Here is a 27542-nt window from a genome sequence, read left to right on the forward strand (position 1 = left end):
TTCTGTTACAGTGACTATAAATCAGTATAGTGACTACCTCCTTATAGTGATCCTCCAGGGCTGGTTTGCTTACTTTGCTGTGCAGCAGGAGTAACAGGAGGGGTGGCTGTGAAACAGCCCTGCACTGTTGATTCAGCTGCATGCCGGTTAAACAAACAAACAAACAAACAGTGGTTCTCAGGAGCCAGTGGGGCGTTTATGCCTCAGCACAAGGATAGCAGGAAGGGACTTGTTCAACAGCCTCTCTGTCCCCTGGTACACTGAGGTCCTCTGGCAGCCCAGTTAAATACAAACCTGTAAAATTCAAGATGTCACTTGACCTCTTAAACCAGGCTAAAGCATGAGGATCATCCACACCAGACATTGCTCACCTGAACTGGGGTATCCGGCACCAGAAATGAGCTTTAGCAGTGATGTAAAATTACTGCAAAAGAAATGTCATCTGTGCCAGAAAATCACTAAGTTGCCATCAAATATCTTACACTGTACCTTAATGTGTATCTTTTTCCTTGAAATTGCACACAGTGCCACTGCCCACAGAAAAACACCTCAAGTGCTCAAACTAAGGCCACTCATGGAGGCTGGGCCCCCTTGGCCATGGCCTGAGGCCGGTTTGTGCCTGTGTACAGAACAGTGCTGGGAGCAGATCTGTGGCCTGGAACAGCTGGGGGGCCTGGCCCCTTCCCCAGCAGGGCTCTGGGCTCCAGGGGCTCCCAAGCGCTGTGGGACCCTCGCTCCTGTGCCTGCCTTGCCTGGGCTCTCGGCTCTCACGTGAAATGCTGAAGCTGCAGGAATGTTTTAAGTTCAGCGTGGATTTGTGGAGGGCACTCCTAGCCAGCATGGAAAAAGCGTTTTTCTTATTTCAAGTCCAATGACAGACACTTCCACATGCATGAAGAGGTGGGATTAGAAGCAGTCTTTCTACCAGTCTGGTAGAGAGACCCCTTTCTAGGAAGGGTGGCTTGGAATAAAACTACTCCTCCCGTTTTACATTTTGACAAGCTCTTCTGGGTCCTGTCAGAGCAAAGGACAGCAAGTTTACACAACGTTAAAAATCACAGGCTCTTTATAAATACTATGTTGAAATACTCCATATACCTATTTGTTGTATTATTATTATTATTAATTTTCTTTAAAATTACATATTAACATATTCCTGTAACAAGTAGCAAAACTAAAAATGCAGTTGATGCTCTTTAAACCAAGTTCATTTTTTAGAAATGTGTCACAAAAGGCATCATCAGACTTCTCTTAGTTGTCATTTTGAAAATAGCTGCAAGTTTGGCACATTTCATTCAGAAAAGTCCAAGAGGAATCAGTACTTTCCCACATCTAACCCAGTTAAGTCTGGCTCTGTACTAAGTTTCTCTCAGTTTCTCTGTGCTATGTTACACAAAGTTCTTACCTCTGTATTCTCCCAGCTTTAAGCACCCTTTCAAAGGCAACCTGTCAAAAATGGCTGAAAATTACAACCAGAGCTCCTTGTCCCATCTGGTCCTTCTGTGTTGGAGTCAACATCAAGAACTTGCACTGACAGCAAAGGAAGGAAGTTCACGCAGGCTCAAAAGAATGGTTTCATTAGAAATTTATTTCTTTAAACATGGCCACTTTGAGATTAATGATACTACTTCAGGGAACATGAAAGAATAATAAACAGTTTTAGAAGGGAAACAATCAGGTAAGTCAGGATTTGCTTTTCAAACAGTAAAAGGCCAAGCTCCAAGAGGCAATAAATTTTGGCATATGAGGACTAGTATTTTCAAATCCAAAAGTTGGCTTAGTTTTACAGTGGAAGCTGACTGCAACCTTAGCTACCTTTCCACAACGCTGGACTCAGTCATAACTTAAATGTACAGGAGCATAATGTGAAAAGATTTTGTTTTATTAATTAAAAGTTAACAGCAACAGGCACATATTAAAATGAATATGGCAAAGCCTTTACAAATGGCTTTACGCTGAAGCTCTCTTCCAAAAATGGCTGTTGCAACAAACTGTAAACAGAATTAATAAACAGTCTTTTACAATAATAACAGGGAAATACAAATGAACTAAAAGAAAGCACCAGTTTCTCAAACTAGATTACAGTTGTGCTTACTGTACTTAAAACAATGTAAAACAAATTACAAAAATGGAATGTTTTAAAGTTTAAAATTAGTCCTTAATTTTGTCCTAAAAAACATTTTCTCCTTTTCCCATCAAAAATCCATCAGTGGGTAATGTTTCAGTAGAGGGAGGAATACGTAAACAATGCACTTTTTTTATTTTTTTTTTTCAAATCAAAAACAAATTTGGTCACTTAGCTTTGTGCATAGTTTAAGGCATCTGTAGCAATTTGTTACAGTTTCCTCCCCAGTGTGGCTGTTCATGAAATTGTCACATTCTAAAAGAATAAATTAAAAAAAAAAAAAAAAAAAGAAAGAAAAAATGTTGCCGTTCAAACCCTTCCCCGAGCCCTCCCGCCCTCCCCCGTCCCAAACGTACTCACACACCCACACATACACACACGCTGCAGCGAAAGGGGCATTTGTACCCTTGTTCTGAAGGACACGCTTCCCATCCCACTTTATTTCAGATTGGCAAATACCCTGAGCTGATTATGGTGTTTAGACATTCCACCTTTTTCTTGCATGTGCAGTTCAAGTGTACAATAGTGAGAACAACATGCGATGTTCCCACTGCAGAATCGCAATGCAGTTCGGACGCTTCCCCCCCACCCCTTCCCTTCCCAGATTCAGAAGTGTTTTTTCGCTGTTAAAAAATTGCATTCCCATACAGCACTGGAGTAAAGCTTGGCTGTGCTCTATGATGAATGCTCAGTTCCCAGTGCACAAACAAAATTATGGCAAATGGGAGGCTTTTCTGGCATCCAAAGAAACAAGAGCTGCAGTCTCAAATTTGATCTTTTTCTTTTAAAAAAGCAAAAAACCCAAGTTAGTGGTTCCTTCACAGCCATGCGCAAAGGTTAAGTCTAGAACCGACAGTTTCAGAGTACATTTGTAAACATCGAGTCTTGCCAGAGGCAGCAGAGGATGGGCACTTCACATTTCCGTATTAAAACAGGGACTGAGTGGAAGGTATGCTTTGAACACATTTATGCAAGTCTTGCTAAATTCCAAGGGAGTGGAACAATCCATGTCAAGTCTTAGATTTGAAGACCGTATTCCAAATATCATGAGAAAACCCAAGCCAGGGGGCACGGCGACGCTTCCGTCCCGTTGCTCCGAGGCTCGGTCGCTGCTGTGCTTTGCATATTCGAGGTTCCGAACGACAACCAACTGAGGCGGGTGCATATTGCTCTATGTTCAGGTCTGGTGGCTTAAAAAAATTCTGGGTCAAATGGTCTGTGTCAAAGGAAAACTTGGAAATAAATAATGCTGGCATCATTTTACCATTCTACCAAAACCTTGGGCTGGCATGTGTCTCCTTGAATCCAACCGTGTGGATACCGAGGGAAGAGGCAGTTTTGTCATGGAGATTGAGGTCAGGACAATCGAGGTTCCTGAGGTAAAATGTCTGAGTCCATTTCCTCAAAAGTGGGGTCAACATCGTCACCGCTGCCCGACTGTTCCCTCTGCACTCCCTTCCAGCTTGCCTTGTTCAGTCCCAGGTGGCCAAGCATTGTCTGAGACAGCCTCGTGTTGGAAAACCGGGCCCATTCCCCAAACAGTGGTTCCACTAAGTAAGTCATAAAACCTTCAGAAACAAGCAAACAGGCAGATTAAATAAACAAAAATACAGAGAAAAAGTAAAATACTCCAACTAAATACTTTAAATAGCATTTAGTAGCAAACAATAAATGTGTTAAACTACTATCTTCCAATGTGCATTTAAATATTCATGTAGATATTTTGGGCATCTTTACAAAAAATCTCTCAAAACGTAAAAGATTTTACTAATCAGAAGAACATCAATACACTGCATTACAAATCACCCTCTTCCTTTCACAGCAATGACCAAATGAAGACAAATACTGAACAATATGGAGGAGGAGAGAAATCTAAACATCAGCAACTAAGACAATTTAGGAAACCTAAAGTTCTAAAAGATTTTATAATTAATTGCCCTTCAGTGTGTCGGAATTATACTACACAGGGGAAAAAAGAATATATTGTTTTCACAATCCTGGGGTGACTAAAAATAATTTAAAATACTACCTTTAGAAACTTTTTAAACAAGGCCACAAAACAATACATTGATGTACTTTGTGTGTATGCACATGTTCATTTATTTGTAATGTCTATTTACATGACGCAAAAAAATCAATGGTAAGATAGCCAAAACTGAATCTTTTAATTAAAAAAGATATTATTTCCTAGCACTCTAAATTAAACAGTGCAGCTGATTGAACACATCAGCTTTTGTGTAAATCTAAAGCATTAATTCATTCTGTGCTTGTTGTTAAATTTGTTCTTTTCTTTTACTATGTTTTTAACTGAGTCCCACTTTACCTCCATAATCAACTTTTATTAAAATTAACTATAAAAAGACATTTTACTATTTAAATCCAAGGTTAGCAAAAACTATTAATATAATGGCTATCCACCATTCTCCATCACATCTCTGCCCACCACCCTCCTTAAAGGCTGTATTTAAAGGGAATGTTGACATTCCAAAAAGCTAAACCCAGCATGCCCAGTTGTCACAAGCTCACTGCAAAAGGCACCCAAGACTATATGGCAAGGGCAAGGGACCCTCCTCTTCCCAAAACACCCTTCAGATGAGGAAAGTTCTGGGCAGCAGTGTGGAGAAGTCAGACAGCTGCCTCCCACTATTGAACCTGCTCTGTGAGGAAACAGAGGGGCTCCAGGACTGTCAGGGCAGCGCCATTCATAAACAATCCAAGAGAGGTTATGTAGCAAATAAAAATAAAATTGCTGTTTATAATGAAGTGCTGCCATACACAGAGTATGTTCAGCTTCTAGGAAATGTATCCAAAAGGTGCTTTTTTTCAAATTGCATGCTGAAAGAAATCTACTAAAATGAACTGAATTGCAGTTACCAATCTGGATGTTGGCAATAGTTTCTGTCTGTCGGTCACAAAGTGGACTCACACCCAAGTGATATTTTTTTTCGATATCACCTAAAGAAACAAAAGCATAATGCAACGATTAAATCATCAAGCCCCAACCAAATCAAACACTAACAGAAGTGAACTGTGAGTGTTGGCTAACAAGGATACTACCCTACAGCTGGTGGAATGCATTTAGTTCTCTTCCCAACTCCCAAAAAACCAAGCAGATCTGTCAGACTAACAATACTTACAACTACTGTATTTAAATACTTGGTATTTTTCATCAAACAGTAATTACAGAAACCCCATAGAACCACAAGTTTCCTGAAGGATTACCATCCTCTTTCCTGCAAAACCTACACTGTCATAGAAACGACAAATTAATCCCCCCTCAGCAATATGGAAGAGGATAGCTTAGCTTTCAGAAATTTCTCGCTAAAGGCAATTTGTGTTTCTGCTTCCCCATCACCTTTATCTAAGATTACGTCTCACATGATTAGCACCAAATAAAGCAGTCTGTTCCCCATTTACCATATTCATGTGCAAATTAGCAGGTCTCAAGTCCACCAAACTACCCTTAATTTTATTATAAAACAATTTAATAACAATGGAGCAAATTCACTCCATTTGCCAATGAAAGGCTTTATTAACTCCTTACAGAAGTAGTCTAAACTGCACAGTAACTAAAAATCTCCCTGGCTCTTACCTGCTTACCAACAGGCCTCACAGCTGAAGCTTAAATATTGAAGACACATGATGAACATATTCCATAATTTGCTGAAACCACTAGGGCAATTTTAAAGTGGCCATAATTATTAATCTGCAGCACCTTTCAGCTGAAGGATGTATTTTATCAGCCATTCTAGGTTCAGATTCTAAGCAGATTCTCTGCTGAGTTTTACTAACTCTGACCTTTTGCAGGAGACACAACCCATGGAAGTAAAAAACTCCTATACTGTACATCTCTGTTAGTGCAAAATATAAATGGACTAGGGCTCATGGACACTCTCTCCACACTGAATACATGATATACTAACAGATACTTCTACTCTTACTTGCCTTGATGGAAGAACTCCTCCGTTACTTTCTCACTCCACTGCTTGCTCAGCTCCCATGTCCGACAGGGGTTACAAATATCTGCACACTTCAAAGCCATCTAACAAGTTAACACACAGTGTTAGATCATCTTTTCTTCAACTCAAGTGCCTGTAATTACTTAACTCTTGAGAGCAGATTATTTTAGGTTTTGTGAATAGCAAGCCTACCTACCACTTCTGCTCCAAAGTTATGTTCTGTAATATTTAAAAAACACTCAGGGAATTGTGAGATCTCATGATCATCCCTGAGTAATATGGAAATTCAGTCAACTCAAAGTATTTCAGGACCACTATATTTAGTATACTCACTGGTACAGGAACCAAAAATAACTACAGAAAAAGAAGCATCAAAGCAAGCAAGCCGTGGTTTCCATTTCTGGCTCTCATGCATGTATTTTTAGCAATAGTTTGCACAAGACAGAACTTCTCATCTGTTTGTCCACTTTCTCTTATAGCCCACAATATGAACCTACTAAGAAAATGCCTACAAACCTAAGAAGATTCTCAAGGCTTTTGTTTTTAATGTTTGCTAAAGCTCACTAGCACAACTGCAAACTGATTCCCAACAGCAGTGTTTTCCTTCTCCAAAATATGTTCTGACAAAGCATTTCACAGTTCTGAGGCTGCAATGGAGTTGTTAGAAGAGCTAAACCTTGTCTTGGAAACACCTTGATTCAGCAGCTCCAAGTTATCAGACGTACCAACACACACCAGCACTTGGGAGAAGTGCTGGCTGTGGGAACTAAAGTGAACAACCTCTTTGTAATGGAACAGAAAGACTAAAAGACACTTCTGCTCCATTTTGAAAGAGGAGAAGGCCTGGCAGAAGCAGTATTTAGTATCTTAAAGCAAATTAGTTTTTCCACTAAAATGCTGTTTTCAAAAATACGAGCAGGAAGTTTACCTGTAAGATGAAGTGACGATGGTTTGCGTTCTCCAAACATAAATCTCCTCTATCCAAATGGGATCGGAACATGGACAGGTACTCGTTTTGTTGGCTGATGTCTGTGGCAAGAATGAGATCACCTATCTGGCTCTCCATCAGCTGCCTGAAATAACAAACATTCAAAAGCATATCATTTAAGAACAACAGTCATCACTAGATCTACATGGCATTTTATCATATTTATTATTATAGAAATACAAGCTTTATAATAAGCCTTTTCACTGAATTGTTTGTTTTCTTTTCCTGAAAAATTCCTGCAACATTCACAGAAATATCAGAATATTTCATTGGCAGCTTTCAGAAAGACTAAAACAGTTTTTAGCTTTTTTCCTCCCCCTCCTTTTTTTTTTTTCCCTTAAAAATGCACGAACTGATTGTCTCAAGATTATTTCTTGTCAAGAGTAGGTGAAGATGGTCTATTTTAAACTACAGTTGTGGTGGCAGAACGAGAAAAGACTGCCAAGTTTAGTCTGAACAGGTGCTTGACTACATGAATACACTCCTTCAATGTGCTTGCAATACATGTTATTTTCTGAGTATCACGTTGCACCATGAACTGCTCTACTCCACCAGCACAGTATCCAGGAATTCTTAAAATAGATCTCTATATTTTGTACTCAAAACTGCTGTGCAATAACTTATCTTGTTTTGCAGGGCTGTCTTAGCTGACAGATTGCTTCTATCTGAAACTAATCTATACTATGTGGTATAAACATACCTGTTTTCTAATGACATATGTGCAAATAAACCAGATTCTCTCAGCAACCCCACTGCCGATCTCCAGTGATGGTTCTCTAATACTGAGGTATTCTGTGAATTAAAAGGGAATAACACATATCAGTAAATGCCCTTTTCTTAGGCTGAAGAGCTATATACAATTTGGCTGTGTTTTGGGGTTCGTGTTTTATTTTCTTCTCTTCTTTTTTGTTTTTCCCAGAGGTTAAAACCCACAAATCCTGAATACTTAATTTGCACAATTTTTTATCCCAGTGCCATGGAAACACTGTCTGCAATCCATCCTACCACTAGCTAAACACATCACAATTTATACTCCTTTCTATACTCCTCTCCAAACCTGTTTTTAACAAAACAACTGATTTTATCCTTACCTTATATAAAGTCGCTAAATAATGATTTGTTTTAATTAGGAAAGGTTGGTTAACGCCTGGGTGATCCAAATCATGTGTGGCAGCTGCTATTAAACTAAGCAGGACATCCCATGGAGTTAAAGACTCAGAAAGCTGCAAGACAAACCCAACAAATGTTAGTAATGCAATAAGGCCTTAGAAAAAGTGCATGAATATTTTCAGTAATTAACAGCCAATAGAAATTTGGAGAAAATCTTGAAGATGTAAAACTAACATTCCACTGACTTTTCACAGTATTTCCCCCCCAAAAGCTACAAAATTTCAACAATGGTTTAAGCATTATTCTTTCTGAATGGCAAAGTCCACTCATAAAAAATGCCAGCACACAAAATCCTTTGTGTCTGGTAATGAAGCTTGATTCCTAACCAGACCCCATAAAAGCAGCAAATTCTTAAAATTAGCTCTCCCTCTCATTCACCAAGTCCATTTGTGTCTATTCTGCTTTAAATTCATACTAAATTTTAAAAAGCATGAAAACCTTTCCTCCTAAGAGGAAGAAACTAATGCTCTGGAAGACTTGGAACTATTTAGAATGTATTTCTACTCTTATGCAAAATTGTATTTCAAGGTCTACCAGGACCAGAACTAAAGGAGGAAAATCTGCCACAAATAAATATTTTCAAAGAGCATGTCAATTAACTCAGCATGCATCTACATGGACTTACTGTCACTGTTCATAGGTGTTCCTTCTTGTGGTAGAGTGGTTTGAAAGTTTAAACTCAGTAACAAAGTCTAGTTTGCACTAAAACAGAGAGGACAGTTCTGCCCATATAAAGGTGAACTGCAGCAGACACCCTGCAAGGACAGAAGTTTATGTTCCCCGTTGCTTTTGCCATCTATCACACCTCACATGTTTATTATGTACTTTAGTGAAACAGAGCTGTAGTTCAGTACACTGAACTGTAGCTGCACATGTTACTAAAAATACCAAGCCTATTCTTGTATCTGAAGCTTTACAAAACTTCCATCACGAGTATTAAATAAAAAATGCTCAGAGCTTCCAAACTGAATGCCATAAAAAAGCTCATCATGTACCAGCTCTAATCAGGCTCACTGCACCAATTGGTCTGAGAGCAGCACTGAGAAACTGAGTGGGAGGAGTGGGCAAAGAGCCTCTGAAAAAGGTTTTCTGGAGCCAAAATTTACTTGTTTTTACCTCAGAAGCAGAATAAGGAGCTATTCAAGGGAATACCAGATTGGTGATAATCTACAACAAGGTAGATAACTTTTCATCTAGCTACAGAGCACTACAGCTTTCAATTTAATACAGAAGGACAGGACTTTGCCCTGAAACTGTTCAAGACATCACTTGAAGCAGCCTGATAGCAATCTAAGTAGTAGAGGAACAACCACTAAATTAGTTTAGCTCCTTAAGGTCTGCCACTCTACCCTTTCTTAAAAAGAAAGCCAAAGAGAACTCCTAATGTATTGCTATGAACTGCATCTTGTAGAAGTGAACTGTTCAGTAACAGCAAAGATGAGCAAAGCAAGGGTAATGATAGTTTATGGAAGAAGAAAACCACCCCAGATGACAAGCACACAGGTTTATTGTTGCCAGCTCTGACTCAGGCTCCAATTCTATATAAATGTCTTGGGGCACAGCACTATATTAAATAGCTGCAACTTTAATTCCTTGCTCTAGTTCAGCCGGAAGTCACACAAAAGACAATGTCAGCTCAGAAGGGGGGACAAAAGAAAAGCACACTAACTGTGAATCCACAGCCTCAGCAACAGGGAAGGCAAGGGAGAGTTCAAAAGTGTTTCTTGTTAGTTTCTTAGGTTTCTTTACTTTTGATAAAACCTGCATGTGCATATACACATAGATATATGCATGTAGGTTTATGTAAGATCAATGAACCTACTGCTCTCTACACCTGCCTGAAAAGAGGCTGTAGCCAGGGAGGCTTGGCTGCTTCTCCCAGGTAACCAGTGACAGCATAGAGAACACAGTTTAAAGTTGTGCCAGGGGAGGTTTAGGCTGGACATTAGGAACAATTTCTTCACTGAAAGGGTGATTAGAGATTGGTATGGGCTGTCCACAGTGCTGGAGTCACCGTCCCTGGAGGTGTTTAAATCAAGGTGTTTAGGTGGATGTGGCACTCAGTGCCATGGTCCAGTAGACAAGGTGGTGTTTGGTCACAGGTTGGACTCCATCTCAGAAGTCTTTTCCAACCTAAATGATTCTGTGATATGTGCACACAATCCATTCATATGCATATACACACAAACACATATTTCTTTGTGTATGAGTGATGTAAAAGTGACAATGCTCCTTACCTTGGGCTCTTTTAAGTAACAGTGCATGGCCTGAGTCACATCAGCAGCATGAACTGCATTATGATAAGGATTTTGACTGTGATAATCTTCTTGAACCATAACTGCAGGAAAAAAACAAATATCCAAATTTAAATAAAATTGCAATTTTTTCAAGACCATTTTATATGCCCCTATTAGGCACAGAAATATGCAGTATCACAAGTTACATACAATAAAAGCATCAGAGTCAATAAATCAACAGCTGAACCATGATGCAGCTGTAAGATTTTTATGCAAAGAAACAGTGTTTGCTAAAGGAAATCAACTACATGTAAAGTCACCTCAGAGCAAAAATGAAACAACTTGAAATCAATATATAATCTGAGATACTCTGACTTTGAGAACTTCCCAGGGAAGGCTGTCTTTGACAATCTGTCTGAATGGTGAGTCAATACTGAATACAAAATGAAAATTATCATTTGAATTTGAAAAACTCATCATATGAAGTGTTTTTCTTTCCCATTCAGGAAAGTGGTCATGGAAAACCACTTCTATATGTATTCTAGGCATTTTCTCATATTTGCTACTCAGGCAAATGTAAGCCCATATGCAATTTAGAAAATAATCTCATTTAGATGCTGGTCTGACTAACTACACCTAGATTCAATATTCCCTATTTAACTTCTTTGCTTTCCTCCTCTTTCCTCCATCTTCCTGACTGTCCTGGAACATTACAGGCAGAATTTTTTGAAGGGCATCAACATTAGCTCAAGTACAGGGAATGAAAAAACTATAATGTTAAAAAGGATTGAAGGGAAGGAGCACAGCAATCAAACTATATTCTAAAGTCTTGCCTACTATCTCTAAAGTCTTGAGGTTTGCTTGGAAGAACTACACATTAGTTCTTCCAAGCAAACCTCAAAAGAACATTTTCCTGTCTGACTACAGTCTGTCAGTCCCACCAAACAAACATGCCCACAAGCTTCTTTTCCACTCAATTTACAAGGCCAGAGGATCCATGTAAGTGTGAATGTAATGTTACAGCATTACTGACATGGTGTTTGTGAGATCTGAGGTTCATGAAAAGTCAAAATACTGTCACCACCATGTCATCTCAATAGTACTCAATGGATAGGTGACAGCTCATATGAAAAATAATGAAAATCAATATAAATGGCTTTAGGCTTTATTAACCTGCAGTAGAACTCTCTCCCACCTATTCCTCACATCAAGTGCATGAATGCATATATCCCTGGCTTTCCTTTTTAATTTTATTATGGCTTCATAGGCTGATCCAGCTACCTGAACTTTACAATTTTCCTAACTTACTTATTTTATTAAAGCAGTTCTAGGTCAACATTTTGATCACAGTTTGCCAGAATCAGAGTAGCACAACCACCCTGTTTTCAGGAATGCAGTACTTTGCATTTTTTCTCCCCTGGTTTAGGTCTGGAATAAGAACCTGTAAAGACACAGTAAGAAGATGCAGATCTCCAAGCAGATCATGGAAATCACTGAAAGATTCTGTGTGTGTGTGTATGTATGTATATATATATATATACACATACACAAAAAAAAAAAAAAAAGTTAAGATTCTATAGAGGACTAAAATCAAGATTTCTCTGTTTAAAAAGATTCCAATAGATTCTCATATAATGTGAATTTTGTGTAGCACTGGAGCATTTGAGCTGTCCTAGTCTTCCAGAACTAAGTTGTGAAAACAAAAACATTCTCTTACTTGAAAGGGGAGAAAAGACTTCCAAATGTGATTGCTCCCCTGTTAAGTGACAAACTTTGTAACCACAGAATTGCTTTTCTCTGTAACTGTGAAAAACTGCTGAAAGGGACCAGAAACTTGTTTCTCCTGGTCAGTTAAAAAAATCATCCCAGTTCACAAAATTAAAGATACCGTCACAGAAGAACCAAAGGAAGGAGGTCTCATACCAGCACCTGTCTATGTGTTGGGATGCAGACAGCTCTGTCAAGTGAATGTAGCACTTGGTTTGAATATTCTACATTGCATTTACAATTATTTTCAAAGAAGCATTCCAGTGACACAGGCCCAGACATTAAATTAAAATTGTCCTGTACTCTTGTCCAGGGAGAAACTATGTCCACAGTGCAATGCTTACTTGTAGGAGAATTTGAGCAAGCAGGGGTAACACCAAACTGGCACCAAAACATATTTCTGACATATTCCATACAGTTAGGAAGCTGTATCATTGGAAAAAGTAAAGATCAATATAGAACTAAAAATCAGAACAAAGAAAGGAGCTGTCTAGCCTTTCCCAATACACATGTCACACAATGACACATATATTCCTGATTGTTTAATAGATACTAAATAGATTTAATAAATAGAATACAGCATCAGCTATGAAACTATTAAACTTCTTAATACTTATTTGGATTTAACACAGAAAATTGTATACTCATAAAAACTTTGAGAGATCGTCTTAATTAATATAATTTAAATCACTGCACAATGTAGATTGCATCAGTACCCTTCAAACCTTATTGCTAAACTACAACCAGGACTTCAGTTAAGGTATAAAAATGCAGATAAACAGCAATATTCATCAAAATAAAAAGCTGTATTTACCCAAAAATCTACGAAGTTTCATCGTATCTAATTGGAAGTGTTCAATTAGTCCATGTAGATTAAACAGATGAAAGGTTAAGCTGACTAGACTGTTTCCTAAAAATAAGATGAAAATACTAATTCATTGGAAGCCATGAAATCAGTGACTCTTCCACAAGAAATGTATTCTGTCAAACAAATTGGTCACAAAAATTATACAAGCGAACTTTTTTACACCAAGTCATGATATTCTACACCAATTCATAAATATTAAATCTTACTACATGACAAGTTTCCATTAGCTGTCTCTAGTAACCAGTGGTTTTGCTTAATTCTAATGCATTCACCAACTGTCCAATGGCAACTGATAGGAAGAAAATGTTACTGAACATTAAAAAACCTGTTTCAACATGCAAATCTATTATAATTATATTCCATTTTATAATTATATTTATGCAACATATCACAAACACATATACAAAATACAAATGTAATCAGGCAAAGAGAAAAGCTAGGCAACACTATTGATTAGAGGACATTGCAAATATGCTCTCTCTCATTTTCATCATGTATTTTGCTGGACTTCTTATTTTACCTGGAACTCTACAAAAAATGTATACTCTTACAAGCTTATAATATATGTTGTCTACTCATAGCTTTATTACAATCTTTTGCAGTGGTAAAATAAGTAAAACCATAAGAGACACAGAGCACAATGTTTATTTTTTAATAGCTTGTCCATTATTTGCTCTGCAAACAACATCATGGCTGAGAACCTTCATTTAGCACTACAAAAACTAGCACAGACAGAAACTGAGGTACAAGGACACAACAATTTCTTCTAAATAAAGTTTATTACTAGACTAGAATTAATGTATTCTCATGTCACATCTTCACAATGAAATAAATATGCAATTCTTGGAACAACATTTACTGGGGAAATTCCTCCACAGAGGTTCATCCAGGGCAGCTCATCCAGCAGAATTTTATATAAAGCATTCTGCCCTTACAAACTTTCAAGAACAACCTGCCTCATCAAAATTATTTAATTAGGATGCAAAATGGATGGTGATATTGTAAGGCTTCCACAATAGAAGCTCTTCTGGTAGTACTTTAAATGTATTTGAAAAAAGCACATCTAAAAGGTAGAGAGGGCTCTTATGAGAAGGATGACTTCAGACTTCTCTCATTTGATAAACTAATCTAAAGAAGCTATGCTTACATGTTAACTTGTGCACATAGCTTTTTTTATTCAGTTATATAAAGTTTATCATTATCTATATAAGCATTCTATTTTTACAAGTCTTTGCTATTTTCATTTTTTTCTATCCAACTTCTGTATTAAAAATAACTGTGAGGTTACTGCTTTTACATTTGATTAAGCCAAGCACCCCTTCAATGAAACAGAGGAGAAAAAGATCTTTTGGTGCCACATTCTCCTTTTCGAACTTAATTTCTTGTTCTGGCAACTTTAATTGCAACTTTGCTACCTACTCCACATGACTGCTGCAAAATCTGCAAGAGCTGCCCTCCATTCTCTTCCCACACTGGCACAAATGTTGCTGTGATATTGGACTTGCTCATCTCCTCCTTCCATTCTGCTCAAAACCCAGCTGCCATTGCTGAGATTATAACGCAAAACTTCACCCTGCCCAGTGCAGCAGCCCTCCCTCCTCCTTCCCAGCACATTTACAGATCTCTTTTTCTGCCTACAAATGAACAATACTTGGGTTTTGGTTTTTTTAACCAACTATTCCTGTAGTTCCTACTGCTATTTGTAATGGGCACACAAAAGTCACCAAAATGGTCTCTTCCTTTTTCTATGTTGTGCAAGTGATGTGTACAGCAGCCTCCCACTGCTCAACTCCCAATTCCCCAAGTATTCTATGTCATAATTATAATGGATTAACACCACCATGCCTCTTACAGCACTATAAAGTAATAGAACTATTCTATCTAACACTACATTTATCAGAAAAATACTTGATCAATATAAATGACCTTTTGGACAGAACCATAAAAATTACCAGCACCTCATAATCAAAAAAAAGAAGTCAAACATCATAAAATTTGTCAATTTGTATTCAAATTACTGCTTTAAATTACTAAGAGAGAACAACAACCTATAAAATACATAAAGGGCCTCTTCTAAAAACCAATTATTAGTATCAGTATTGACAGTATCATTATTTTAATGGAGTGACCAGGCAAACTAGGACTCAGATTAAAAACTATTAAATTGGTAAGTAGTACCTGATGAAATTTGCACTTTTTAGCAAACAAACAATCACAAACAACACTGCAACATAAGTGTCATAGTTAAGTTATGCAAAAAGATAAAGCACAAATGAAATACCAAAAGTAAACTCACCATTTGTCAGTCTATCAAAAAGAAAAATATCAAAATTCCAATTTCCAACCTTCTCCAGCATACACTGAAAAGAAACACAAAAGCTGTCATTTTTTAATCAGTATATGTCTATCTTCCTGTAGCTCGGAGGAGTATTTAAGATTTCAGAGACAGATCAAGTCTTTAGAATTTCTACATAAAAAATAGTAGTAAAAGAATAATTAAATTTGTCTGGTAACTGAACAACACCACACATTTACAAATAAAAAGACTGGAGGGAAATAACCAAACAATAAGTGCCTTGGCAGAACTGGTTGGAGATCCTCCTTTCAACCTTCCATCAATTTCTCAAAAGACAATTAAAAACAATTAGGCTCAAATCAGAAATAGTATGGCAGAATGACTCTGCATTCAGACTAGCAAATTAATCTCTGTGTGGTTGTTTACCTTTTCCTTTTTCCCCCTGCTTACAGAACAGTATCTTTGTGATTCACAAGATATTTGAGCCATTGTATAAGCATTTTAATTTAAGAACCTGGCTTTTGACTTTTCACCCCACTCAACTAGCACATCTTTATCACATCTGTTCCACATAAACTGCTCTTCCCACAACAGGAATGACCAAGAACAGCAAACAGTGCAAGAGGCCTCACCAGAGTTGAGCAGTCCCAATCTTTGCCTCCCTTACCAGTATGAGAAATACCTGTCCAGCACATTTTACAACAGAGTCCTGCCTTCTCCTATTCTCATTAATTTGGTAGAGCTGTTTTGTGACCTAATTATTGGTTCTAGCTTTTCTCTACCAGCTGCTAAAACTCTGCTATCAGAAGAAACAAAAGCATTAACAGTATATTTTTATTATTAAATTGCATGTACATTTTTAAGATCCATTCTCCGGGTTCTCCAATATTTTTGTACACCACAGCCTGATGATATTCAGCATGGACACAGCCATTGTATTGTAAGTATATTGGTATATTGTTTTTCTGTGTCAGATGACAAAAAAGCACTGCATGCAGTGACACAGCCTTTGAGATACTGAATAACCTGAATAACCTTTGCCTGTTCAATCCCCTTCAGCACTTTCCATCCTCTGTGGCAAATACAGCAGCCTTTCATCCAGGTAGCTGCTCCCTTAGCACCAACTCTCTTCCCAGTATCTGCTTTCCCTGCTTTAGTGCTGAACAAGTGTATTTCAGCTATCACATTTCTTCTCTAGAAGTGCCTACCAAAGAAAAAGTCAGTTTGACATAAGCATGTCCTGAGAAATCCATTTACTGTACTTTATTGAATTCAGGCAGTCACTCTTCCAGTTGTTCACTAGTGAGGTTGGACTAAAAATCAAAGGGAACAGTTGTCTAAATTGCTCCATTACATTTCTTAAGTACAGATACATTTTCCTCTCTTCATTTTTTCTTCAATTATTCAAGGGCATCCTTAGTTCACCAGTTATTAAAAAAAAACCAAAAAAACAACAAAACAAAACAACAACAAAAACACTAGCAACATAAAAATCATCCAAGTAAACTTGTGGGCAGTAGAGGAGTTTGCTACTGACCATGAAATTTTGTCTCAATTTCATTACAATATATACATATATATATATATATATATATATATATATATATATATATATATATATATATATATATTAACACATAAAAATACATACACAAAAAATATGCTTAAAATTGGTGTTTGGTTGCCCTTTTAATATGTGATATAGTTATATATACCAGCAAGCATTTAGAAAAACATACTTTAAAAAAATAAAAAAATCAAGCAACCAACCTTTGCTTGTCCATTATAATCATCATCTAAAATGTTTGAAGAATTTGGAACAGTGATACCACGGAAAAAACGGGAAGATCTCAGGTATCGCTGGAAACTAAGCAACCTTCTCACATTTCTTGCAGACACAGAGACCTCGATTTCAGAATTTGCTACAAAAAACAAGAAAATAAACACTCTCTCTAAAAAACCTTTATCAAAAAGACAAGTGCTCAGGGAAGTTTGGTATAAAGATAATGCCCTTTTTTGAGTATCAAACATTTCAGCACAAATACAGATATTTTTATTAATACTAAATACAGAGCCACAGATTTGAAAAAAATATGTTCTGTGTAAGCATCCTGTGAAGAAAAACAAATACTTAAATCATAGCTGCAACTCATCTTTTTAAGGAACTCTGTTATTGAAAGGACAAAAATATTATTGATATTGTTTAAAAACACACACAGTACTGCAAACAAATTATTTTTGGAAAATTGGTGTCATGGATACACATCCAATCCATGTCCCTAACAAATCACCTAAGATGACATATACACCAGCAATAAAGTATCAGACACTCAGTGTTGATACAGGAGATACAAGTAGGCTTTGAGCAAGTACAAATTACTTTTACACAGTTTAGAGCTCAGAAAAATCTCTTAACTCTACTATGCTGAAGTTTTAAACACACTCAAGTAATTTTGGTGCTTTTACAAATAACTACACTCTTCTGCCAAACAATTATGACATTTATGTTCACAGCATATCTAATTCTGTTTCCCAGTATGGTGAAAACACAACAGAAAATTATTTCAACCTCTTTCCAAAGATTAATCCAAATATTTTGCTTTACTTGTACTAGGTAAACCGATTTACACAAATGACCAATACTAGTTTATGTCCAGTTCCATTTGATATACCTGAAGTGTTTAAGAAACCCCAGCATCAAACTACATAGAGCTACAGCTCCTTTGTAGCGAGCCAGATATTCTCATTTTGAATTACATTAGGCCAAACTCAGCCTTGACTTTCTTTTCAACAGTGCCCCCCCCAACTGCAGTTTTATATAACCAACAGAAAGCCAAAAATCTTATCTTGATATTCACTCAACCTGCCTGAAATGACTCATGTTAAATAGTAAAATTTCAAAAAAGAGGTATTAAGTAAGGAAGTCAATGCCAACATGCTATTTTTTAAAAATACAGATAATAAAAAAAATTATCACAAGTCTGTAGCACAGACCTCTTGTCCTTTCAAAAATGAGACATATTAGAAGTTGCTGAAGTAAGGAGTTACAACTTTTATTCTTAAAGTCAGTCTAAAATGTACACAGGAAGGTGTGGCCTTATTGACAATCTGAACTAAAAGTCTCAGTGATTCCTAGTGACAGCAGCTTAATTCTGCATAACATAAATCTTTATCCATTTTAATTCTTCTCCCTGCAGAAGTTCCAATTTGCTTTCTGTTCTATGCTAGCTCATAGCAATTACAGCAATTACATTAATATATTAATTCCCAAAATACACTAATAAAACACCTCTAAATAGAGCTGATTCAACTGACACAACTGACTGTTCTTTCAGACATGCCTGAAACACTTCATCAAGACACTGAAGTTCAGGGCTAACACAGACATCTCCACATGAAGTACCCTTCTTCAAGCTATCATTCTCAAGGCCAAGGGCTTTTCCTCTGAAGACACTGGTACCTATAATATATCCCAGGGGTTTATTTATTAAGTAAACAGATGTACTACATATGATAAAGGTTGCTTATAAAGCAACATTCATGTGTACAGCAGGAAAATAAATAGATTCTGTCATGCTACATTACTTTACCAATATTTCTAAGCATATTTGTGACCATGATGTTACAGTCTGAGCACTACCAGCCTGCATAATAGAGAAGCAGGGAGCAATACAGCTGCTGCTGCTAATGCAATGTATGCTACCAGTAAGAAGTGTCTCTCCCCCACTCTTGATCCATTTCCCTCAGAGCCAAATTTCAAAATAGAAATTATTGGGTTGAAAATATAATAAAATAAAATTATTATATTTAGGTTATAAAATTATCTAAAATACCCACAAAGTCACAAAGCATAGTTAATTTTCTAGTTCTCAAGAGGTCTTCTACAGATCTACAGTTCACAAAAACTTGTTTTTGTTGTCATGCTACAAATTAAGTTTCCCCACACAGGTACCACCCGTTAATCTTGGAGGGAATAGTACACTGTAGGTACTACGAGGAAAACAGCAGCTTCTGGCAGCAAAATACACAACAGAACACAGAAATGCAATAATTTGGCAGTACAGGCCTGTGTTCCACCTATACTTGTATTCAAAGTCATTTAGGAGGGGTTGCACATCTTCTTGCTTCAGGATTTTTTCTGAAGATGATAGAGGTACAGAGGCAAATGAGTTACTTGGTTTTCTGTGAAGCTGAACCGTTGTTCTCTTCGCAATAAGCTATTGACACTTACTCATCTTATAAATATGTTTAAACTCTAAATTATCACCAAACTTGCCTAGCTCGTAAACCACTTCTACTATGCATTAATCCTAGGTTTTCTACCCCTCATTTAAAAAAAAAAAAAAGCAAAGCCTACATTATTCCAGCTTTCCTAGCAGCAGTGCTGCTTATTACAGAATCACAGCACTGGTGAGGTAGGAAAGCACCAGATGAGGTTCATCTGGTCAAACTCCTCTGCTCAAGCCAAGTCACCTAGACCAGAACCATCTCCCAGAGGCTTTTGTGCATCTCCAAGGATGCAGACTCCACAACCTCTCTTGTTGTGTCAACACTTGGTCACCCACCCTCACAGTGAAAAAGTGTTTCCTGATGTGCATCAGTTTGTGCCTATTGGCTCTGGTCCTCACACTGGGCACCACTGAAAAGAGCCTGGCTCTGTCTCCTTTGAACTTTCCCTTCAGGTATTTGCATACATTGAGAAGTTTGCCCTTGAGCCTCCTGTAGGCTGAACAGTTCCAGCTTTCTCAGCCTTTTCTCATCAGCCCTTTAATCTTCCTCACCCTTTGCTGGACTCTCTCTGGTATGTCCATGTCTCTCTTTTCCTGGGGAGCCCAGACAGGGACTCCAGGTGAGGCCTCTGATGCTGCACATAGGAGAGGGATCACCCCCCTGAATCTGCAGGCAATATTCCTCCTGCTGCAGTCCACTTGCTTTCTCTGCAGCAAGGGGATATGGCTGGCTCATGTTTAACTTGGTGCCCACCAGGAGACCCAGTTCCTTTTTTGCCAAGTCACTTGAGGGCTGCCCCTGCTTGTGGTGGGGCTGTTCCTCCCCATGGGCTGGGCTTTGAGCTTCCCTTTGAGCTATTAGTTATTGCACATGGATAGCCCAAGCTAGATAATAACACCTTAACTAAATAAATGTCTTTATCCTTTAGATCTGAAATGATCAGAGTAACTTCCAAATTAGAAAAGAGATTTTGAGCATTGCCATCCCTCTGCAGCTCCAGAGCACCTGATTTGTGGGACTACACTAAGCCAAAAACTAAATTTCTCTTTTTAACAGTTAAACATTTACCCCAGGACAATTCAGAATAAGCAAGTCAGATGCAGAGGTCTGACAGGTTATTAATTTAAAGGGGAGGCTGAAACAGAAAATAGCTGGCTTTCAAGGAAGGGGGTGAGGGGAAGATACATTCTCCAGCTGCAGGAACACTGATAGCTACTGTGCCTGCCTTTTCCTTTCCCTCACATATCAATTATTATTAAGGACACAAAAACCAAGTGTTTTGTGGTTTTGGCAGATCAGCTAAGGCCAGTTAATGGAAAAGACTGGTAAAATGAATGATACAGTTGTGCAATGGAAACTTGGCATTTCTCTCCTGGCACATTCATTCTCTTTAGATGCATGATTAATATGAGAATGACAACCTCCCCGCTTCTATCACGAGTCATGAAAAGAGATGCTAATTTCAGAGACACTACCAAACCAAGGCTCAGTAATGTATAGATTATGGAAAGAAGACTAAAGAATGAAGAGTGCACTGCATTTGCTCATGAACAAGCATGCTGCAAAAACATCTCCCAGCCCAAACATCTTTACTTTCATTTGGAGCCTTCAGTGTGCTAAATCCCCTTCTAATATCCAATATTGACTATTTGCTCACAAGGACAGTTTACGGACAAATTAGAACAGTAAAATAAATTTGATATTTACAGCTTTTTGAACTGAAAGAGAATGAAAGCAAAGTTGGGATGATGGGCAGGTTAAGAAGGACACTATAGCATTAAGAAGTGCTTTTGATGCAAGGAACCAGAAGGTGAACTGTAGGGCTTAGTGCCTACTCAACAGCAGCTGTCCTATGACTTCCTCTTGCCATTCCTTTGGAAATTCAAGTTATCATCCAAAGCATCAATCACAGGTTTTGGGGCTTTTTGTTTGTTTGATAAAAATGGTTATATTCTTGTTTCTAAGCATCTTAAGTGAGATGCTGGTATAATAAAAAATTCCTTTCTCTAAAATAAAAAAAAGAAGCAATTCTGGTTATTAATATCAGTTATTTTGCTAATGTGATGCATATATAGCAATAAAATAACACAAGTCGCCTTCATGCAACAGATTTCATCTGTATTCCGAGACACTAATTTTAATCTCTTCCCACTCCCAATCTTTTAACTTCATGAAAACCTAAAATAAAATGTTTTAGCACATTTTACAAGGGTATTAAATATTTATTTTTCTCATGCCAATATAAAAAGCTGAAGTAAAGACAAGTGACAATCACTTAAAAGATCCCAATATACTGATGGATTTAGCCTCAAAATAATTCTATCTTTTGTATATTAAGGACAGTCCACAAAAGGAAGAATGACAATTATCATTTGGTTTAATTATTAATGGAACCTTAAACCCTAGCAATGTACTTCAATTTTCTTATAATGCAAAGACAGACTTACACCCTCTGACAGCAATCTGGTTAAAACAAGGCTATCCAGCTTTAAGAACTTTACCTCCGTTTCTTCCTTGCTACAGCCTAAAAGGCAGATAGAAAACTATCCATTATAAAAAGCACTGAGTTTTGCTACACACCAATAAAAAGGGCTTAATTGAGGATCTTGGGTATCACTACCACCAAAAAAAATTAAGGAAAAAAAAAGGATTTGAGTATTTGATCCTTCCTATGTTTGGATGTAAAAACTGAACTTTGAGGTGAGCATTGGCCCACCAGAGAAGGCTTTTCCCCCAAAAATATGAAGGAATTATCTTCTTTTAACAAAGTGATCTCTCGTGAATTTTCCGTATTAACCCAACTGCACAATTAACAGTTTGACATAGCAGATACTATCACTAAACCTGACACATCCTCTGAAAATTTCCACTACCTGTAAATATTTGTTGGAAAGAAATATTCCATTTTAGATGCCAATTAAAACCATCTAAGGATGCACCTTTCTAAAGATCGATCTTTCCAGAATAAAAATAATTTTCAATTTATTAATAATTTGAAAGTAGGATCTAGCACTTCCCACCACTAGAGGGACCCATAACCATTCTAATTTCACATCTATTCCCATCAAACCATTAAGAAATGCACTATATTAGATCCATGAATGTTTGTGGGTTTTTCTAAATTAAGTCCTGCTATTTAACTCCCCTGAATGTTTACCACTCATGGTTTGAATTTTAAAATATTTTTACAACATTCAGTATTCAAGTGTTCTAGAAAACCATTACTTCATTTGGAAGATATAATTTTAGTAAGTATTTTAAAGTTACATAAAAAGACTAATTTAGATTATTGGGGTCTAAATTACTTCCCTATAGTTCCTGTCTTTCTTAGAACCACTTAGAAGACTAGCATCATTGCAAGGCACTACACTTCATCTTCTGCTTAAAAAAATATTAAGCCATACTGTTTTGGTTTTAATGTACAATATGTAACTATATACACATTCATAAATATTTTTTCATTGTCCAAATATTTTCCATTAATTTCCAAATAATAATGACTGCTGAAAAATATGCTGTGGGTTAAGGATTAATGAAATAAACATGGCTTTACAAGTGTCTTCTGAGTGGAATCAGAAAAAAAGTAAGGTTTCAAGAAAGTCTAGCAGTACCACGACTATCTTAAAAACTCTAGTGGTTTTCATGGGATGGTCCCCAATGGAGGGGAAGTGCTAGGCATCACCACCACCTAAAATAACTTTTTCTGAAGGATCTTACAGAGCAAAAGGATCTCACTGCCTTAGCAAAGCACAGAACCATAGAATAATTTAGGTGGAAAGGCACAGAAGAGACTTCTGAATTTCCTTTAGTCCAATCCTCTGCTCAAAGCAGAGCTAATTTAAGGGAATTTGCTCAAAATGAAGGGATTAGACTACTTCAGTATGAAACAAGTGCCAATTCTCCAATGGCACTATAAGTCACTGCACAGCAGTAGAAGTGTAAAAAAAACATCATGAAAAGGTATCTACAGGACTTTACTAATTTACCTCTTTTGAATTTTGGCTCATCTTAGAATTTCTGTAAACACCTCAGGAAAGATACAAAATTAAGTGAATTAAACACTGCCATTTCTGTGCTTAAATAAGTAACATTTTGCAATAATCTCAGGACTAGGAAACTACATACAAAGCAGTCTTTCCATACCAGTTTACTGAATCATAAGCCCAGCAATCCTGCAGCTGTGTTTTTGGGGATTTTTTAACCCTAATCCACTCATAGGGCATGACAAATCTGCAATTCACAACAGCATACTGTAAACTAAGAAACCTCGCTGAAGCTAATTATTTAGAGGAATATCATCAGAACATAAATATACAAAATATATACAAACACAGCCTTTTACAAAATGGGTTATGCCATGTTAATCAAGATACTGATCCTCCTGAAGAACTTGACATATAATGGTTCCTAACTCTTTTCCCAAAAGGATAATATATTTCAGATCGTTGCCAAATCATTTTCTTGCTGTCTTCCCAGAAAAACCCACCTCTCTTCGGTGTCCTAGAAATCTTCAGTTCTACAGTAAATGAATGACAGAACTCTCAACTCATCTTTTTTGTCTATTTTTCATCACCAGAAATAAAAGAAGAATTGAAAAACAACCCATCATGGTTAACAGAAAATGAATTTCCTTTACCAGCCTTTACTTTACTTTATGATGGTCAGTACAGAAAGTCAAACTGGGAGCGCAGATGAAAACCAAAAGAATTTTCAGGTATTTTCTACCAAATTGTCCAGCATACAAAAAAAAAAAAAAAAAAAAAAAAAAAAAAAAAGCCTTTCTAAACAAGGTACTAGGAGAAAGAATTCATTGGAGAGGTTCAGAAGAAATGGGGAAAAAAATAGAATATATCACTGTCTTCTTCTATGGTCAAACTTAAGCCAGCAATGAAATACAGAGTGGCCTGTACCTGTGCAAGACTCCAGAGCACACAGACTGTTCTACAGTACCTTGGAAAGAAGAAACAGTAGGTAAAACAAACATCTAGAATAACAAACGAAAAAAAAAAAAACAAACCTGCTCTATATTCTCAATTAGAACTTTTTATCCCCACATCTTCCTTAACCAAGTTCACTTCAAGCTCACTCTTTTCATTTGGCCAATACAACTGTATTTGGAGCATTTTCTGATTTCCCCTTGTGTAACTGCATTCTCCAAACTAAATCAAAGTCAAAATTTCTCTCACATTGTGGAACACAATTTATTTGAATAATCTGGACTGTGAATAATTAGAAGACAAATTCAGTACTGTATTATTCACAGAAAGGCAGCTTTTGAAGTAATCTCTCAAGTACAAACTTTTTACTCCTCAGTGATGGCATTTTCAAAAGGAAACAAATACTTCAAGCTATGATCACATAAATCTTCCTGCATTACTTTACTCATTGCGAAACTCACCCTTCTTCACAGTGGACTGCTGAACAAGACAGATAATTCCTGTTAAACATAACCAAATAGGTAATTCCTCTATTTTCTGAAACAGAAAGGGCATTGAAATTAATCTGGACTCTGTTTAGTTTATCTCAATCTTTAGATGGTATCACCAAAAGCATCATTAGCTGCTGCTACAAGGATTTTTCAAATTGTTTCAGGCAATCCATTTGGATTTGCACTCTTGTCTCTTCTTTGAATTCTGGAATGTCAGCCAAGGGAAGTCTAAACTCACTGTTCAAGGTAACCATTTTCAAATGGTACATGAGCTAAGAACCAGAAAGTTAAAAACATCCTTGAAACAGCACATGCTGACATTTTTGCCAGATCTCAGAATAGCTTATAATACGTTCCACAAATGGTAATTTCCAAGTAAACAGTCTGAAGGTTGTATAATGAAGGTAAACTCTGAAATTTCATCATGTATTTGCACTCTCAAGGAAGAGAATTAGATTTATCCATCACCTATAAAAATATCTCTTCCTTTCTTTCCATTTCCCCCTAAAAAGGCTCTAATACACAGTTAAGGAGAATCATCTAAGTCTCGATGAAGTCTTATACTGTACCATTACACTGTCTGCAAGCAACTATTTTCTTCAAAATTGAGCATTCCTGAATGTTACCAAACACATACTGACTAATTCAAAATCCCTTCTTCTTTCTAAGATATTTTAACTCACAGATGTGACAGATTTGGTTATCTATAAAACACAAAACAGAGGCCACCCATGTAATGGCATCATCATCTCCCCACAGAAGCATGCTCAGATGAGACTGGCATGAGAGAATTCTAAAAACCTTTTTGACAAGATCTTACTTATTCTAGGCCAGGCATAACAGGAGAAACAAGAAGAAAACCATGTTTTTTCTCTGCAAAACCAAAGTATTCATTGTCCTATGTGGTTCCTCCAGACTATATCCAACAATCCTTTCCTAAAAGGAAGCTTAAAAGCATTAATTTCAGCTGTATCGGCATATGACATTTCTCAATATTTTTTTGTTATCTTAATTATTCATTTTATCTTTATTCATTTTGGCTTCACTTCCTCACTACAACATACTGTACATATCACTGTGCACACTCACTGTTTGGGGTTTTTTTCAGGAGAAACAGAGAATGATTAGGGCACATTATATATGCCTTTCTTTGTGCATGCTAGGAACACCTCCAACAATCAAAATTTCTTATGTGTAGTGTGCATACATACATACATATATAAAAAATAGACACTATTGACAACCTCTCAATAGCAAGAAAGCAAAGCCTAAAACTTTATTGCTGGTTTACTATTTCTGAAATAAAGGATTATTTTTATCTTGTCACTTACCAATTCTTCTATCAAAGATTTTGTTTCACATTAGCTTTTATCAACATATTCTGACAACACTGAAGACTGAATTACTGGATATGATGTCTCAAGTAATGTAAAGAAAATTTTGAAGTATTCATGTAAACCACAGCCTACTGGTAAACCAGAAGACAGTAAGATTATAACCACTGCAATCACTTCTTCAATAGCTTCCCTGAAAACCAAACAGTACATGCTGCATTCTCAAAGCGAACTGCAAAACTCCCTTCTTGTTTCTCAGGGAGTCAAAAGTAGATCCAATGCTCTACAGTCACTTCAATAAAACATTACAGTGTATGCATTTTACTGTGCAACAGTGAATTCAGAGGAAGAAAGCTGAGGAAGAAATTCAGAGGAATAAAGTTGGCTGCTCTCTCCTTTCCAGAAATGGTGGATTTAAGATGTCATCTTGACGTTATGCCCATGGTCCCACACAGGCATAACCAACAGAACACAGTAACAGAAAACCTGCTAACTGATAACATTAACCAGCTGCCAACCAACACGAAGAATATAATCCTTACTTTGCCCATTCACCAGGAAGCAGTGTTGTTAAAACAAAAATTTATTAAGCTATTCTTCTTGGTAGTTCCTGCAATTACCTATAAAAAGGAGACTGCTGGAATAACAGATAATGCATTAGGAAAACTACCATCGAACAAAGTTAGCTTAATCATCAGTGAAATCCTGCATTTAATAAAGCTCAGATATTACTCCCATTCCACTGTCCTAACAACAACAATATATTTCCAACCATCTTCCTAAAATCAAACTTCCTAAAAGTTACTGTTGAGAATACTTCTGGACAGGTTAGAAACTTGAATATTCATGTATCAATTACAGAATTCTGGGATGAAGATAGTGATGCTGAGCTTATAATGCCCAAGAAGATACAGAAGTAATCTTTAGAAATAAGTGCTGATAAACTTCACTTCAGCAACACTGGTTGAAGCTATGAGTTCAAATAGTTATGAAGCAAAGTAATGCATTTAAAATTCACTACTCTTCCAACCTATCAGTAAAATACTGGGTTAAGAGCCTATCAATAAATATTAGAGAAGAGACTAGTCAGCATATTATTACCTACCCCTCCTGAAAGATATTCAACCTCTTCTCCAAACA

The 27542-nt window shown here is 36.9% G+C and overlaps 1 protein-coding gene across 3 annotated transcripts in view; it reads right to left on the bottom strand.

Moving 5' to 3' along the window:
• Positions 1 to 1569: 1569 nt before the first annotated feature.
• PDE7A (phosphodiesterase 7A) overlaps positions 1570 to 27542 on the bottom strand; it is a 75937-nt gene continuing 49964 nt past the window's right edge. For all 3 annotated transcript variants that reach the window (XM_071420307.1, XM_071420317.1, XM_071420326.1), the window contains 10 exons: positions 17181 to 17332; positions 15411 to 15474; positions 13061 to 13156; positions 10480 to 10580; positions 8164 to 8295; positions 7773 to 7864; positions 7013 to 7157; positions 6071 to 6167; positions 5000 to 5080; positions 1570 to 3693 (listed from right to left, as the gene is read on the bottom strand). In XM_071420307.1, the coding sequence (XP_071276408.1) occupies positions 3482 to 3693; positions 5000 to 5080; positions 6071 to 6167; positions 7013 to 7157; positions 7773 to 7864; positions 8164 to 8295; positions 10480 to 10580; positions 13061 to 13156; positions 15411 to 15474; positions 17181 to 17332 (1172 nt within the window). In that variant the 3' untranslated portion in view covers positions 1570 to 3481. The remainder of the gene's footprint in view (positions 3694 to 4999; positions 5081 to 6070; positions 6168 to 7012; positions 7158 to 7772; positions 7865 to 8163; positions 8296 to 10479; positions 10581 to 13060; positions 13157 to 15410; positions 15475 to 17180; positions 17333 to 27542) is intronic.

Source organism: Agelaius tricolor, unplaced genomic scaffold, assembly GCF_023055355.1.
Source record: "Agelaius tricolor isolate 1412-34295 unplaced genomic scaffold, bAgeTri1.0.p SCAF_2, whole genome shotgun sequence".
NCBI lineage: Eukaryota > Metazoa > Chordata > Aves > Passeriformes > Icteridae > Agelaius > Agelaius tricolor.